Source organism: Engraulis encrasicolus, chromosome 5, assembly GCF_034702125.1.
Source record: "Engraulis encrasicolus isolate BLACKSEA-1 chromosome 5, IST_EnEncr_1.0, whole genome shotgun sequence".
Lineage (NCBI taxonomy): Eukaryota > Metazoa > Chordata > Actinopteri > Clupeiformes > Engraulidae > Engraulis > Engraulis encrasicolus.
Window position 1 is genome coordinate 49,612,982 of NC_085861.1, and position 12,752 is coordinate 49,625,733.

The 12,752-nt window shown below is 42.7% G+C and overlaps 2 protein-coding genes and 1 long non-coding RNA gene across 3 annotated transcripts; 1 reads left to right on the forward strand and 2 right to left on the reverse strand.

The window, feature by feature from the left end:
- Positions 1-2,996: 2,996 nt before the first annotated feature.
- LOC134448636 (uncharacterized) lies at positions 2,997-4,337 on the reverse strand. Its single transcript, XR_010034812.1, has 2 exons — positions 3,947-4,337; positions 2,997-3,518 (listed from the first exon to the last, which is right to left on the reverse strand). It is a non-coding gene; the product is annotated as an uncharacterized LOC134448636 (long non-coding RNA).
- A 2,312-nt stretch (positions 4,338-6,649) lies between these two features.
- Positions 6,650-7,255, forward strand: LOC134448639 (E3 ubiquitin-protein ligase RNF8-like). Its single transcript, XM_063198307.1, has 2 exons — positions 6,650-6,940; positions 7,045-7,255. Exons 1-2 carry the CDS (start codon positions 6,739-6,741, stop codon positions 7,227-7,229), a joined length of 387 nt encoding a protein of 128 aa, XP_063054377.1. The 5' UTR covers positions 6,650-6,738; the 3' UTR covers positions 7,230-7,255.
- Positions 7,256-7,268: 13 nt separating this feature from the next.
- LOC134448638 (uncharacterized) lies at positions 7,269-9,536 on the reverse strand. Its single transcript, XM_063198306.1, has 6 exons — positions 9,324-9,536; positions 8,952-9,080; positions 8,346-8,539; positions 8,034-8,181; positions 7,682-7,886; positions 7,269-7,592 (listed from the first exon to the last, which is right to left on the reverse strand). Exons 1-6 carry the CDS (start codon positions 9,534-9,536, stop codon positions 7,285-7,287), a joined length of 1,197 nt encoding a protein of 398 aa, XP_063054376.1. The 3' UTR covers positions 7,269-7,284.
- Positions 9,537-12,752: the final 3,216 nt, after the last annotated feature.

Genomic DNA, 12,752 nt, shown 5'->3' on the forward strand with positions numbered 1-12,752 from the left:
GGCTGTCCGCTCCCCTTCCACCTGATGGGAACCACGTTGCCGAGCAGGAGACGAGAGCGGTGACCGGCATCCCGGTGATCGCGGATGACTAATGGCTTCCATTAACGAAGGCCGTCTGTTTGCTCTCCGAGTCGAGAACTGCTGTTCCGCTGTTTGCATCATCTGCTAAGGAGAGGAGGTGGAGGATGAGGATGAAGAGAGAGAGAGAGAGAGAGAAGAGGGATCTGGACCGTTTGTTCGTTACTAAGCAGGCAGGCACGCAGGCAGGCAAGCCTGGCAAATTGATTTTCCTTCTTTATTTATTTTTGAACTTGCCTTTGAACATGAAGCTTAGCGGACTGAAAGAGGCTCAAGGTCACAGGATTGAAAACAAGTAAACAGTTGGAAAAAAATGTACCTTGAGGACACATTCAAGTCATTTGCCAAGAACTTATAGGGGCTAAGTAAAAAAAGCGGGACAGTCTAATGCAGCCTAATGGTTAGGGAGGTGGTCTCGAGATGAGGGTTGCAGGTTCGAGGTCCACCCCTACCTCACCCTATAGCATGGCTGCCCAGTCTGAATGTCCAGACATCTATTAGAGCAGTGGTTCCCAACCTTTTTCTTAAGGGACCCATGTTTTTACTATTGTAAGCTTTGGTGACCCAGTCACAAGATGCCCTCCGTTTCCTGCGAAAACTTATTTTAGTTATTTTATTCCTCAATTCGTCTTTGGTCAAATATAGAATAAATGTTTAGTGTAGCACTTACAATTTGTTGAGTCTATGTATTTAATATTAGTTAAATGCTTTGTCTTTTATTCAACATGGGCTATATATATTTAAAACGAAACCCCTTAAAATCAAGAGGGCTCCGCGACCCCCTGTGGATCTTTGGCGACCCATAAGGGGGGTCCCGACCCATAGGTTGGGAACCACTGTATTAGAGGACCATCATTCTGGTTATCAGATGGGAGCACACCTGAAGTGTAAAATAAAAGTGGCTGCACTCTTCTCTTCTCTTCTCTGTCCTGATGCAGGGCCGCGTTAACCCTCGCCGAGGCCCGGTGCAGACGCAATCCGGGGCCCCTACACCACATTATAATGAGCCATATTCAAAACGCATGAAACGCAGTCTACACGGTTTACTCCAACACAAAAAAGGGTGCGCTGAACCCCCTGCTGAGTTCACTAGTCACAACGCAGGAAGCATAGCCAGCTGACAGGGAGGAGATTCTGTGCACTGCCGTTTGTCGGCTCAGCTAGAACTTCCAAACATAAGCACAACCAAAAAGTCTCTTATTTTTGCTACGTTGCTGCCGACCAATTTGTCGAATCGAAACCGTCGTGGTAAACACGTGTTAAATAATTTAACCTCCAATGGCATTGGAAAGACTGACTGACTGTCAAAGGAAAGTAGCCTAGCCTACTCAGCTGTGTCGCTTGTCGCAAGGAGGGAATCCCCTTAGCAGCGAACCACTGCAAAGAGAAGCTGTCACGAAATCCCCTCAAAATGTAGTCTACCATATACCAATTAAGAAGTCAGCGGTTTTCATCTAGATGGTGCATTACACTGTATGCAATCATTACAGTAGACTACGGTGCAAATTCGTAATGTTTAGATGTGGATGTATCACACACGTTTTTTTTTTTCTTCCAGATAAGAGCCACTTGCTAACTGAACAATCTGCGAGTGGTACCCAGGCATGTTTTAACTGAACACAAACCCGAACAATCCGTGTATCATTCGTTCATTCGTTTTTTCGTTTTACAACAGAATTGAAAAAATGAAAACAGCATTTGATTTTTCGTTTTTCCCTTTTCAAAACCAAAACCAGAAATCGGATTACGGTTCGTTTTCTCGTTTTTTCCATTCTCCACCTCCAAACGGAAAATGGAAAATGAAACATTCGAAATTCCGATTAACAAAATCCTGGCGGCGTTGGTTGTCAGGGAAACCAATCGCGAGCCACCTCAGCACACGACACACTCTGCCTACTGCATACGAGGCATCTTGGTGTTTCTGAGCATTTGATATTAATGATCTTTAAAAAATCAGCGATCAGCGACCTCCAATGTAGCCTATGTGTGCCATTTCAAAATATGGTCAGTTGTTGGCGATATCACCACTGTTGGGCAAGTTACTCTAATGGTAACCTGGTTTTCGCGCAGATGGACATGTTATGTTTCTTACTTATAAGAAAGCGGATGTGCACACTGGCGTGCAAACTGATACAATTTATTAAATGATTACAATAACAACATGACTCGCACGTGACCGGTTTCAATGTAGCCGAGTAACTGAAAAAACAAGGGTCTGCATGAGAACCAGCGCGCCACCATGCTGCATATTAATGCACTAAAATATTAGGCTACCATGTTTAAAAATGTCAGGCATTGCACTTCACACAATCATATTTCTTATGCCCTACTCTCACTGAAATATGGATCTGGCAATTTAGGCTTGAAGCTCATAAGTCATGATTCTTTCACCTCCCACCCAGGAGCAGCATGGTTACAAATTAGCAGGCTCATGAATAGCTTCTTTCTGACCCACCACACTGAACACCATTAACATCCTTAAAGTTACCAGAATTGTATGACAGCCCCCCTAATGTTGTATCAGTCTGTTATTCTCCCCCCCGCCCCCCCAACATTCCCTTTCTTTACCTGTGCCCAAGACAAGCCATGCACACTCTATAGCCTATGCACATTAAAGATGATGGTCACATATGGGCCTATTCACTATTTGCTGAAATTACTCAGCTACATTACACTGCTATGACATCACATAAAGCGTTAGTTACAGATTAAGACATAGCCATTACAATGTTGGTGACAGAAAGGTTAATATTGTCTCTGGTGACAGGCAAACAATGTCTTGGCCCTACAACACCCCCCAAGAACTAAACACAGTGCTTACACCTACCTTATTAAATACTTATGCACTGCATAACTCCCAACACCACTCATCACTTGAGCAATATAAACAAAATAAAGCAATAAGATAAAATAACAGATTAAACATTAAAACTTTATTGTCTGTTGAGATTCTTTCTGCTGAGGAGTTCTTGTAGTTGGTGGTAGAAGATTGATTCTGTGGTGTGGTGGGAGTTGATGGAGGGGGTGAGAGGGTCCTCTGTGATAATAAAGATGGCTCACCTAATAAGGTGGCATAAGGGCTAGTGCCACAGTGTCCATGGGCACCAAACAATTACAGACAGTTTGGGGGCACCACAAGACACAAATTTAACAAATATTGTTCATACAGGAGGCATCTGCCAGGCAGCCATCATAACATTCAACTTAAAGTTAAGATTACATTTCAGTGTTAAATTTATCAAATCTTAATTCTTGTGGTGGTCAGTGTAGAGAATCTAAAGTACGAGTGATGTCAAAGACAGCAGACAATAATGTTGAGGTATAAAGATGAAGTCTTGGGAAACTGTGGCCTATCCAAATCGAACTTGAGGGACACTGTCCGGTCGGAGAACAAAGTAAGAGTCTTCCGAACCAGATTCCAAATCAGGAACCTCACATTGCTGAGGAAGGAGACAGAAAAACAGGTATGAGTATACACATTTCATATGTATTACGTTGCAATATAGTTATGATGTAGTTGAGTATTTTCAGCAAATAGTGAATAGGCCTGCCGCACCCCATCTGCACTAAGGCTACTTACTTTTTGAGACCTTCCGAATGGTGTGCTTACAGGGTTGCCGACAGGCCTATTAACTATTCGCTGAAAAAAATCGCAACTAAACATCATAACAACATTGCTATGACCAGGGCTCTAAATTAACTTTTTTTTTTATCACCAGCCAAAATGGCTAATAGATGTTAATCTTACTACCCAAACACAATCCCTAATGGATCAAAGTGGCTAGTAAATTGGCTTTTTCTACCAATGAAACTCAAATCTCACCAGCGTTAACTTTTTATGTAGTTAAGATTATGCATTTACACTTACTAAACCAACTTCTCTGTGGTCATCTCCAAGGCATTGTAGGACAGCAACTCGCCCCGCTACCACACATCATGAGCCTGCAGATATTTGAGATATATGTAAAGGGAGAGAGAGTAGAAAAGTCATTGATTGAAGGTTTCCCACTCTCGTGTTGAAAATACATGTGAAGAGTTCTACATCAGTCAACAATTAGCAAGTTCTTGAAGCTGTCCTGTTACATTCAATGATCATCACAGCTTGAAGGTTTCTCATGATGGACAAACACTACCTCCAATCACCACGACACAGCCAGTCACGTTGACACGACCAGCACTATCTACCCCAAGGGAAGCCAAACGACCTCGGAAGCGATACGTTTTGTCTATGCCGAAATCTGAAACAATATCAGACAAGAAAATGGGCCTTTTAAGAGACAAAAGGTGAGTGAGACACATTACATTTTTTCTTTCACTGTCAGTTCAAAGACGTAGAAAGCATACTCCATAACTACAACACTTGCATTACCTCATCTGCCACCTCTGCATATGCACATTGGTTGCTTGGTCTCCTGTTTAACACACAAAGAACAAAACACAACACAACAACATTAGACACAGCCATTTATACAGCAATTAACAGACGAAAGTGACTATTATCCTTTAACATATATGCCAGAGGAACGGTGTGGATTCTCAACCCTTTTTGAATAGTTGTTAGAGCCCCTTCGTGTTAAATGAAAAAAGACCATCAACGCAGCACAGCCCCTGAACGTTCAATCACGTCAGCGCAGAATGTCAGCTCGTGCACAATACTGGGTATAAAAGCAGAAATTAGCGTCATTTTACTTTGAGGGTGATTTCAGTTGGAGAGAGACATAGTTAGCGCGCAAAATATAGCATTTCAGAGCATTTTAAGCATATTTTTCCATTTTTAATATTTTTCTACTTTTAATATTTTTCATATATTTTTTTTATAGCGATCGTATTTTGTATAGTATATATTTTTATAGTGTTTTTTAAATAATCTAGATAGCTAGATAACGTCGTATAGTCAGGGAAGGGTGACTGCTCCAAAGGTGAGTCATATTTGGAGTTATTGTTGTTGTAATTATTAATAATTCCCTTTGTCGTGATTTACCGATGTGTCGTCAAACAAAGAAATTAAATTATTTTCGGTAATTACTTAGCAGGTATCTTAGAGTAGCGACCATCTGTGGTGTAAATATTTGTGTGGAGTTTGTAATTGTGTGTCATTATAGAGATTTACGGGCAGCATGGCTACAAATTAGATTTACGAGGGTTTATTTTGTCATGTATAATTACACAAATTATTCAATTGATCAGTAGCCTACATTGTTGGCATTTCTTTGGTGACCTCAGTCATTGCCATTCTCCCTTCAGTCAGACTATAGACCAATTTTCCTCGTTGTCTCTTTATAACAAGCCAATTTGCAGGGATGAGACGAAATATCTTAACGTTTGACAGCGATATGGGCCGTCTGTTAAGTTTTGTTTTTTTAAATGCCGAGTATGTTAAACCGCCTGCTGTTAGCTGGATATGAAGTTAGCGGTTGTGTGACTAGCTAACGTCAAGTCAAATTCTTGGAATATTCAACCAGCTTCCCGCGGGAGTCACCGGGTTCCAAGCACCACTTGCTCCACGCTACTTATGACTTGTCCTGTGGCATCCTTACAAAACATCAGAAACCAATAACATTGGAATAAGTGCATACATAAGAGCTCACTTACCACAGCGTTTTTGAGCAACGTGCATTGTTCTTGTCCACTCTCCCTTCAAGCTATAGTCGTTGAGCTAAAACAAGACAGATCTCGGTGTCAGATGCATCGCATAGCCTAGCATAACCTACTGTAGCGCAGAAGCATCGAGTCGATGCGACGTTTGTTTAAACGACAAACTGAAGTTGTTGCAAGTTTTTCTTGCGGAATTCTTTATGAAGTTATGAAGTGCTCAGCAAAACTTACCGCTGTCTGTGGGTGTCGATGTGTCTGTCTGCAAGATGATCTTCGATACAGTGGTGTCATCGTGGCTCATGATGAATTGATCTATGCGCAAGTTATTGTTGAAGCCCGGCTTTAAATAGCAGCTACGTAAGGTCGTGAAGCACGCAATGATACGTCATGACACAATAACTTCACGGCATACGCAGATCCATGATAAAGTCCCTGCAGTCTCTGGCGCCATCTACTGTATTTTTATATAGCTGACAACTTGCAACACTGTCAAAGCATCTTCATGATTCTGTTGTGTCTTTCAAGCTGTTGTCTAATGTGGCCAAATCTTAACTACTATTACAATGCAGATGGATACATACGTCCTGTTTTTGGGCTCCAAGAGGGTGACTGTCAGACCAGAAGACCTCACCACGGACAAGATCAGTGTCATATTTCAAGTAAGTAACCTATATCACAGTCCTGTGTAATTTCATTATGTTATTTTAAATGTCACAGATCCATTGGTTATATCTGCTATTATGAATAAAACGTTGTTAGCAAATAGTCCAATCAATAGCAAAAAAAAATGATTCACACTTTTTATTGAACATACTTTTTTGAAGGTCAGAAGTTGCAGATTTCCAATGCATTTTGCCATTCAGTGGGTAAAAAAAAATTGCAATACAAAAATTGTTTTCCTGAATGTGAGTTACCAATTATCACACAGGTGCTGAAGAACACGGTGTACTTAAAATTAAGACAAGAGTCAAAAGTTACCCCAAGATCAACCTTCAAATGGACTGTGAATCCCCACTCCTTTGTTTACATTTCTATTGTTCAATAATAATACTCTGAAAATTCAAAATGTTTTTCAGTCGTAGAGAAGACAACTACCAGGACGTGCTGACCGACATTGAGGAGGTAATCGAGGCAGCCCAGGGCCTGAGGGAGGTCACCAAGACCCTCAAGGAAGCCACGGCCGGGACTGGCAGGACAACACTCCTGTGCCTCCAAGAGGGAGAGGTCAATGCCCTGAGGACAGTCTTCAGCTGCCTTGTGTGCACAGGTTAGTACAACGTTACTTATATTCATAAAGACTGTAAACTACACACACAGGCCTAAGGTAAAATAACTAAGACCTGCCAAAATGTTATGTTTTTTAATCTACAGGTCCTGTGGAAAAAGCCGTGTTTGCATCTTGCTGCAGGAGCATCTTAGGATGCAGGGAGTGCATCAACAGGTGGGACCAAGGGCACGATTACTGTCCAAAATGCAGGTCCCCTGTGGACAGCAGGGTAATTACTGAGGTGGCGGGTTTTGATGAGGCCATGGCCGTGCTGTCAAAGCTTTTTTAAAAAATAATAAAACAATATTGATTTCAACACGATTCACAAGTATTTATTTATGTATTTACACTGCATGCATGTCGGACACATGAATGAGATGGAGCATTGCCTCTTGAAATATGGTGTAGTCCTGGTTGACCACTGTATCAAACAGTTGGGATAGGTCTGGGAACCTCTCCCCAAACAGTTGCTCCGCAACACCTCGCTGGTCCTCAGAGGGAAACGGGTCAGAGCCAAAGGCTGACACCCACGTCAGAGATGACCCCAGCTCCTCCTCATACCCTTGTGCTGCATCAGTTGCATTGGGTAGCAGCTCAGCAGGGCAGCGAGCTGGACACCCAGCAGCCGCCAGGTTGTTTGGTATCCCTCTGCCTAAAATGGGTAAAAATAAAGTTTTAAGTTTCGTACAACCTTTTTTTGTCAGATACAAACTATTACACTTGTAAGCTATTACACTTTACCTGGTATTCTGTGTGCATTCCAGGACTGCACAACTCGGGCAAGTCCAATTGCACTGACTTGACAAGCCAAATTAGAGACGCAGAATTTGGTCATGTCGTCCTGCATGTCCAACAGTTCCTGGTCCTGTAGGTGGATGAGGGCCTGTTTGATCGGATAATTTACCCTGTTGTTGACCTCTGGCCAAATTCTCTCTACACGAAGGTTCTGTTTTAAAACACACACACAAAGAAAATGTTTTGTATATGACACACTTCAGACATCCTTTTAACCACCCAAAAGTCATAAAAGACTGAAGACCGCTAAAATCGTTTTAAGCATGCTCCAAATAGAAGACCTAGTAGAAAAAAATACCTTTGAAGATGTTGTCTGAAGGTAAGGGAGTCTGTTGGTGTTGTGTCGGTGGTCAGCCAACTTCTCCTGCATATACAGTGTTAAGTAGAACTCCTTTCCGTGATCCACTCTAACCTGATCCCACATCCCATAGTTGACAACTGCTTCCCTGTATAAAAAAAGAAAGGAAAGAAACGAAAAAGGTCAGTGTAAATTGACATTGATTACTTAATGCATTAACGGATTAATCATTTGTAGGCTATCACTTGTAGGCTACAGCACATTTGCGTTTGAGCAGACATGTGACATTGATACAGAGGATTGCCGACTTGCCTGTAAACCCTCTCATAGATGACAAGATTGTTCTTCACAGGCATTGTCGATGTTGCAACAATTTTGCTGCTGAACCCGTCCACAGCCAACACATGGGTAACGCCAAACATGCCTAACTTCTCGTTTTGGTCCATATGCAGCTTATGGCCAGTATAATCGGCATGATAAGGGACTGGATTCAGGTTTCTAGCTCCCTAAAAGAAGTACAATGTAATCAATGGAAATATAGGCCCATACATCAACACAAACATTCAGGTTATTTGCAAATATGATTAGGCTACTATGTAGACCTTCTGCTACACACACAACATTAAGCAGTGGTGGAAAATAACTAATTAGCCCTATACACTGAAGTATTGCACTTGAGTAGTTTTTATGTCAATTACACTGGGACCTACCCTGAGTATACTGAGTTTAAAAAAAAAAAGAGAGAGAGAGACAAAATGCCATGATGCAAAATAACATGACAGATCATGCAGGATGGCAATTAAGCACATTTACTACTTTACAATCTTCGATTAATGTAGGATGGGTTTCCACCTCTGACATTACAACTCATGATGTCAGCGATTTCAGAACTCATATTTGCGCACGCTTCAGGCCTACCTCACGACGCAGCTCGTTGTAAGGTTGATGGACGGACCGGAGGATCCTTCCAACTCGGGATTCACCAATTTTAACCCCCACAGATGACAGGTATCCCGTCATAAATTTCCGTCCGTACGTTGGACCGGTCTATGAACAGTAAATAAGCACACAAATGAAAATTCATTTCAAACAAATGTCCTACGTCAGGATTAGCCTACAATTATTACAGCTAGTCGGCTATAGGACATTTGACAAGAGTATCCCATAACCAGACGGCAATTTGTTTGATACTCATCTGGGGCTTGTCTGGCCCTGAATCGACTACGAGACTCATACATCTCTGACAATAATATTCAAACACATGACTAGACTTAGACTAGGCCTACTCACCTTTTGAATGGAAGATATCACTGCTTCTTCCAACTCCTGGTCTGTAACGTGACCCTTCCGTCGTAACCCCCCTTCTCCACAGAACCTCCTCACAGACATTTCCGATGAGCCCTTAACCCCCATACTTCGTAATGTCTCAGACGTTTCTGAATGGGTCTTTCCCAACCGAAACATTTGCTCTATGAGCTCACAGTGCTCTTCCAAACCAGCCATTATTATAGTGCTACTAGGCAGTGGCGACTCCTATTGGAAGCTAGGGGAAGCACAGCCTACTGGAACTCAGCTCAAAAACGAACCATATATACTGATCAATATTGTCAAAATTCTATATACTGTATTTTCATGAATGCTACATTTAATTTCAACCGGTTGCGGGTTAAAATTGCAGTTATTTTAACATATAGGCTATGATTTCTACCACATTCCCCCACGAGTGCACGATTTTGTTTGAGGAGTAACCATGGTGACGAGCAGTCTTTTAGTTCGGCAACTGACGTGTATGAGGGGAAGCATGCATACAGCAACAGCATGTTGCTTCACCTGAGCTCTTGCCGCCGGTTGATGAAACATTGAGGAGCATTGGTCAATCAGAGTGCGTCTATAATGCTGTGCGTTGTATGGAAAAACTTCCTGGGTAAATTTTAGACGGATGTGCTTCTCCTGGCTTTCTCGTAGTGATTGGAAGTTGGCTCTAATAAACCCGCCCTAGAGATGTTGACCACCAATATCAAATAAGTATTTTGTAAGAGAGATGACACTTTACCCGCGCTGTTCTTCAGTCTCATTCACGGACTGTACAGAATTTTATATTGACACCATGGAGAGCAAAAGAGAACATGTCTTGAGATCGGTGTTGGGATTCCTACAGGGACAGTATTTGGACCATACAATCTATGATTTGCAAAGGAATTGGATAGGCGATTTGATGATTTGATGGACCTAATTCGGAGAGTGCTCTCAAGAGGCAACTGGTGGGTAAGTCATGTTTAGCTTACTACTTGTTATAGCACCGCCGAGTGCCTCAATGTTCAGTGCGGTGATGGCAAATTATGTTGTCGTAAAGTTACCGATGGTGCTTTTGTTGTGCGCAGCGTAGCCCACTGTTGTTTGTAGAAAAGAGAGGTGAGAGAGGTGTTTAATGTGCTGTAATCAATGACGTCTTATTGGCTGTTGTTGTGGTCATTGCGGGATAAAGTCATTCGTGGCAGATGGACTGGCGCTAGCAGCCGAGGCCCACTCAATGCTTTGATGGTTTCCTCAGTATTACACAATATTTCCTGGCTGTCATCACAGGGCGCGTGTGACAACAAGCAGGGTCGAGAAAGACAGCGCATTTGTTGTTGTATAAGTTATTATTCTCTTCTTTCGTGCAGAGGGCTGGGCTGATGGGGATCTGGACTAGGCCTACGGGAAACTCTTACTAGTTTGTGACGCTTGTCTGTTAGGCTACAAAAGGTCTCCGGTTTTGTGGTGATGGACTTGCACTGGAATGGTTGATAGCCGATATCTGAGCGCATATCCGAGGTTTTAGACTATGCAACCTGTCCCTTCTCTATGACCTCTTGCATCGTGCACATCTCAAACCAGTTGCATCGTGCACATCTCAAACCAGTTTGGGATTTTTTTTTGTGGAGCAAGCTTGTGTCCCTTTTACTTACACGTTTCACTTGCTGCAAACCTCATCATGGCCTATTAAATAGAACTGAAATCCATGCCTATCGATACCTCTTATTATGCTGACGTCACCTGCGCTATTCTGTATTGTGCTTCCCCAATCAAAATTTCCACCCACCGCTACTGCTACTAGGTATCCTTACGCTCAATGAATGAAGTGATATACTGTTACTACGCGGTAAATGGTTACTAATGTGGCTCGCGAGGTTTCCCTGACAACCAACGCCGCCAGGATTTTGTTAATCGGAATTTCGAATGTTTCATTTTCCATTTTCCGTTTGGAGGTGCAGAATGGAAAAAACGAGAAAACGAACCGTAATCCGATTTCTGGTTTTGGTTTTGAAAAGGGAAAAACGAAAAGTCAAATGCTGTTTTCATTTTTTCAATTCTGTTGTAAAACGAAAAAACGAATGAACGAATGATACACGGATTCCGAACGCAGCGATATAGGCTACGCTGACAGAGCATCGACATTATACAGTGCTTTAGGGAAATGGCCATAACAGTGCTTTTGGAAAATGCGACTATATCATTTTAGTGTTTGCTAAATCCTTGGCTTGCCCTGTTGTTGTCAGACTGTCAGAACTTTGAGTGCTGGTTGGTGCACTTTACGCAGCATTATTGTGAACACTTTTTTAATAACACCTCAGAAGTGATCCTCGCCGCGCCATGCAAGACTTTTGTTTCGCGAACGCAGTTGGGTGCGTGATTTATTTCCCCATGTTTTGACTATAGAATAAGATAAAGTTAAGTTGGTGTGCTGTGCTCTTGTTTGCTTAGCTTACATGATTGCACAAGTCCATGATCGCTATGCAACCATTACAAAAAGCGATTATAACACTGACCTTACAAAAATGACTAACGTTGCCAACCTTCTCTTCAATGCGGTAATCCATGCCGGGCTGAAGTTTATCCGTACAATCTGAAGCAAGTGCTGACGCCGAGTTTCTCACATCTTTTTTAGACAGTATCGCATCATCAAACTCAAAAAATATTGACCACCGTTTTCACTGGTGGCACACAACTAAGCATCTGACTGAAATGATTATTCCGAAGACCTCCGATTCCTGCGTGCATGCAGAGGCGATTCTAGGCTCAGTAGGGGGGCCACGTGAAAATTAAAAAGAAAGAACACTTGTAACAAATCGCCACTTCTGTTCCCCAGCTACAGTCTTGGGGGGCCCAAGCTGCCTGTCTAGCCTGGTGACAAGATATGCATATGCGCCTCTGCTTGCCTACGGATGGCGAAATGCATCAAAAATACAATTGATTGTCTCAAAATATCGTTTCATATTTTCCAATCTCACGACGTCCGGGGCCCCCTCTAGTGGCGGGGCCCGGTGCTGCTGCACCGGTTGCACCATAGGATAACGCGGCCCTGTCCTGATGGACGGATGTATATCCCCAACTAAGAGCAGCAGTGGCCTAACGGTTAGTGAGGTGGTCTTAAGATCAGATGGTTGCAGATTTGAATGCCACCCCTACCCTCCCTACATCCAAGGGCTCCCTACATCCATGGCTGGAATGGCCCTTGAGCAAGGCACCTAACCCCACACTGCTCCAGGGATTGTCACCCATACTGTAAATAACTATAAGTCTAATTGGATAAAAGCATCAGCTAGTATACATGGGTTTCATGTTTGTAAACAATCCCTGGCTGCGCGACCCTGGCTCCCCACTGTTCAACCTTTCCTGATTGTTGGAAACCGCTGTCGGTCAAAAAATGAAATCACGTGGTTGGCTGCCAGTATGTTG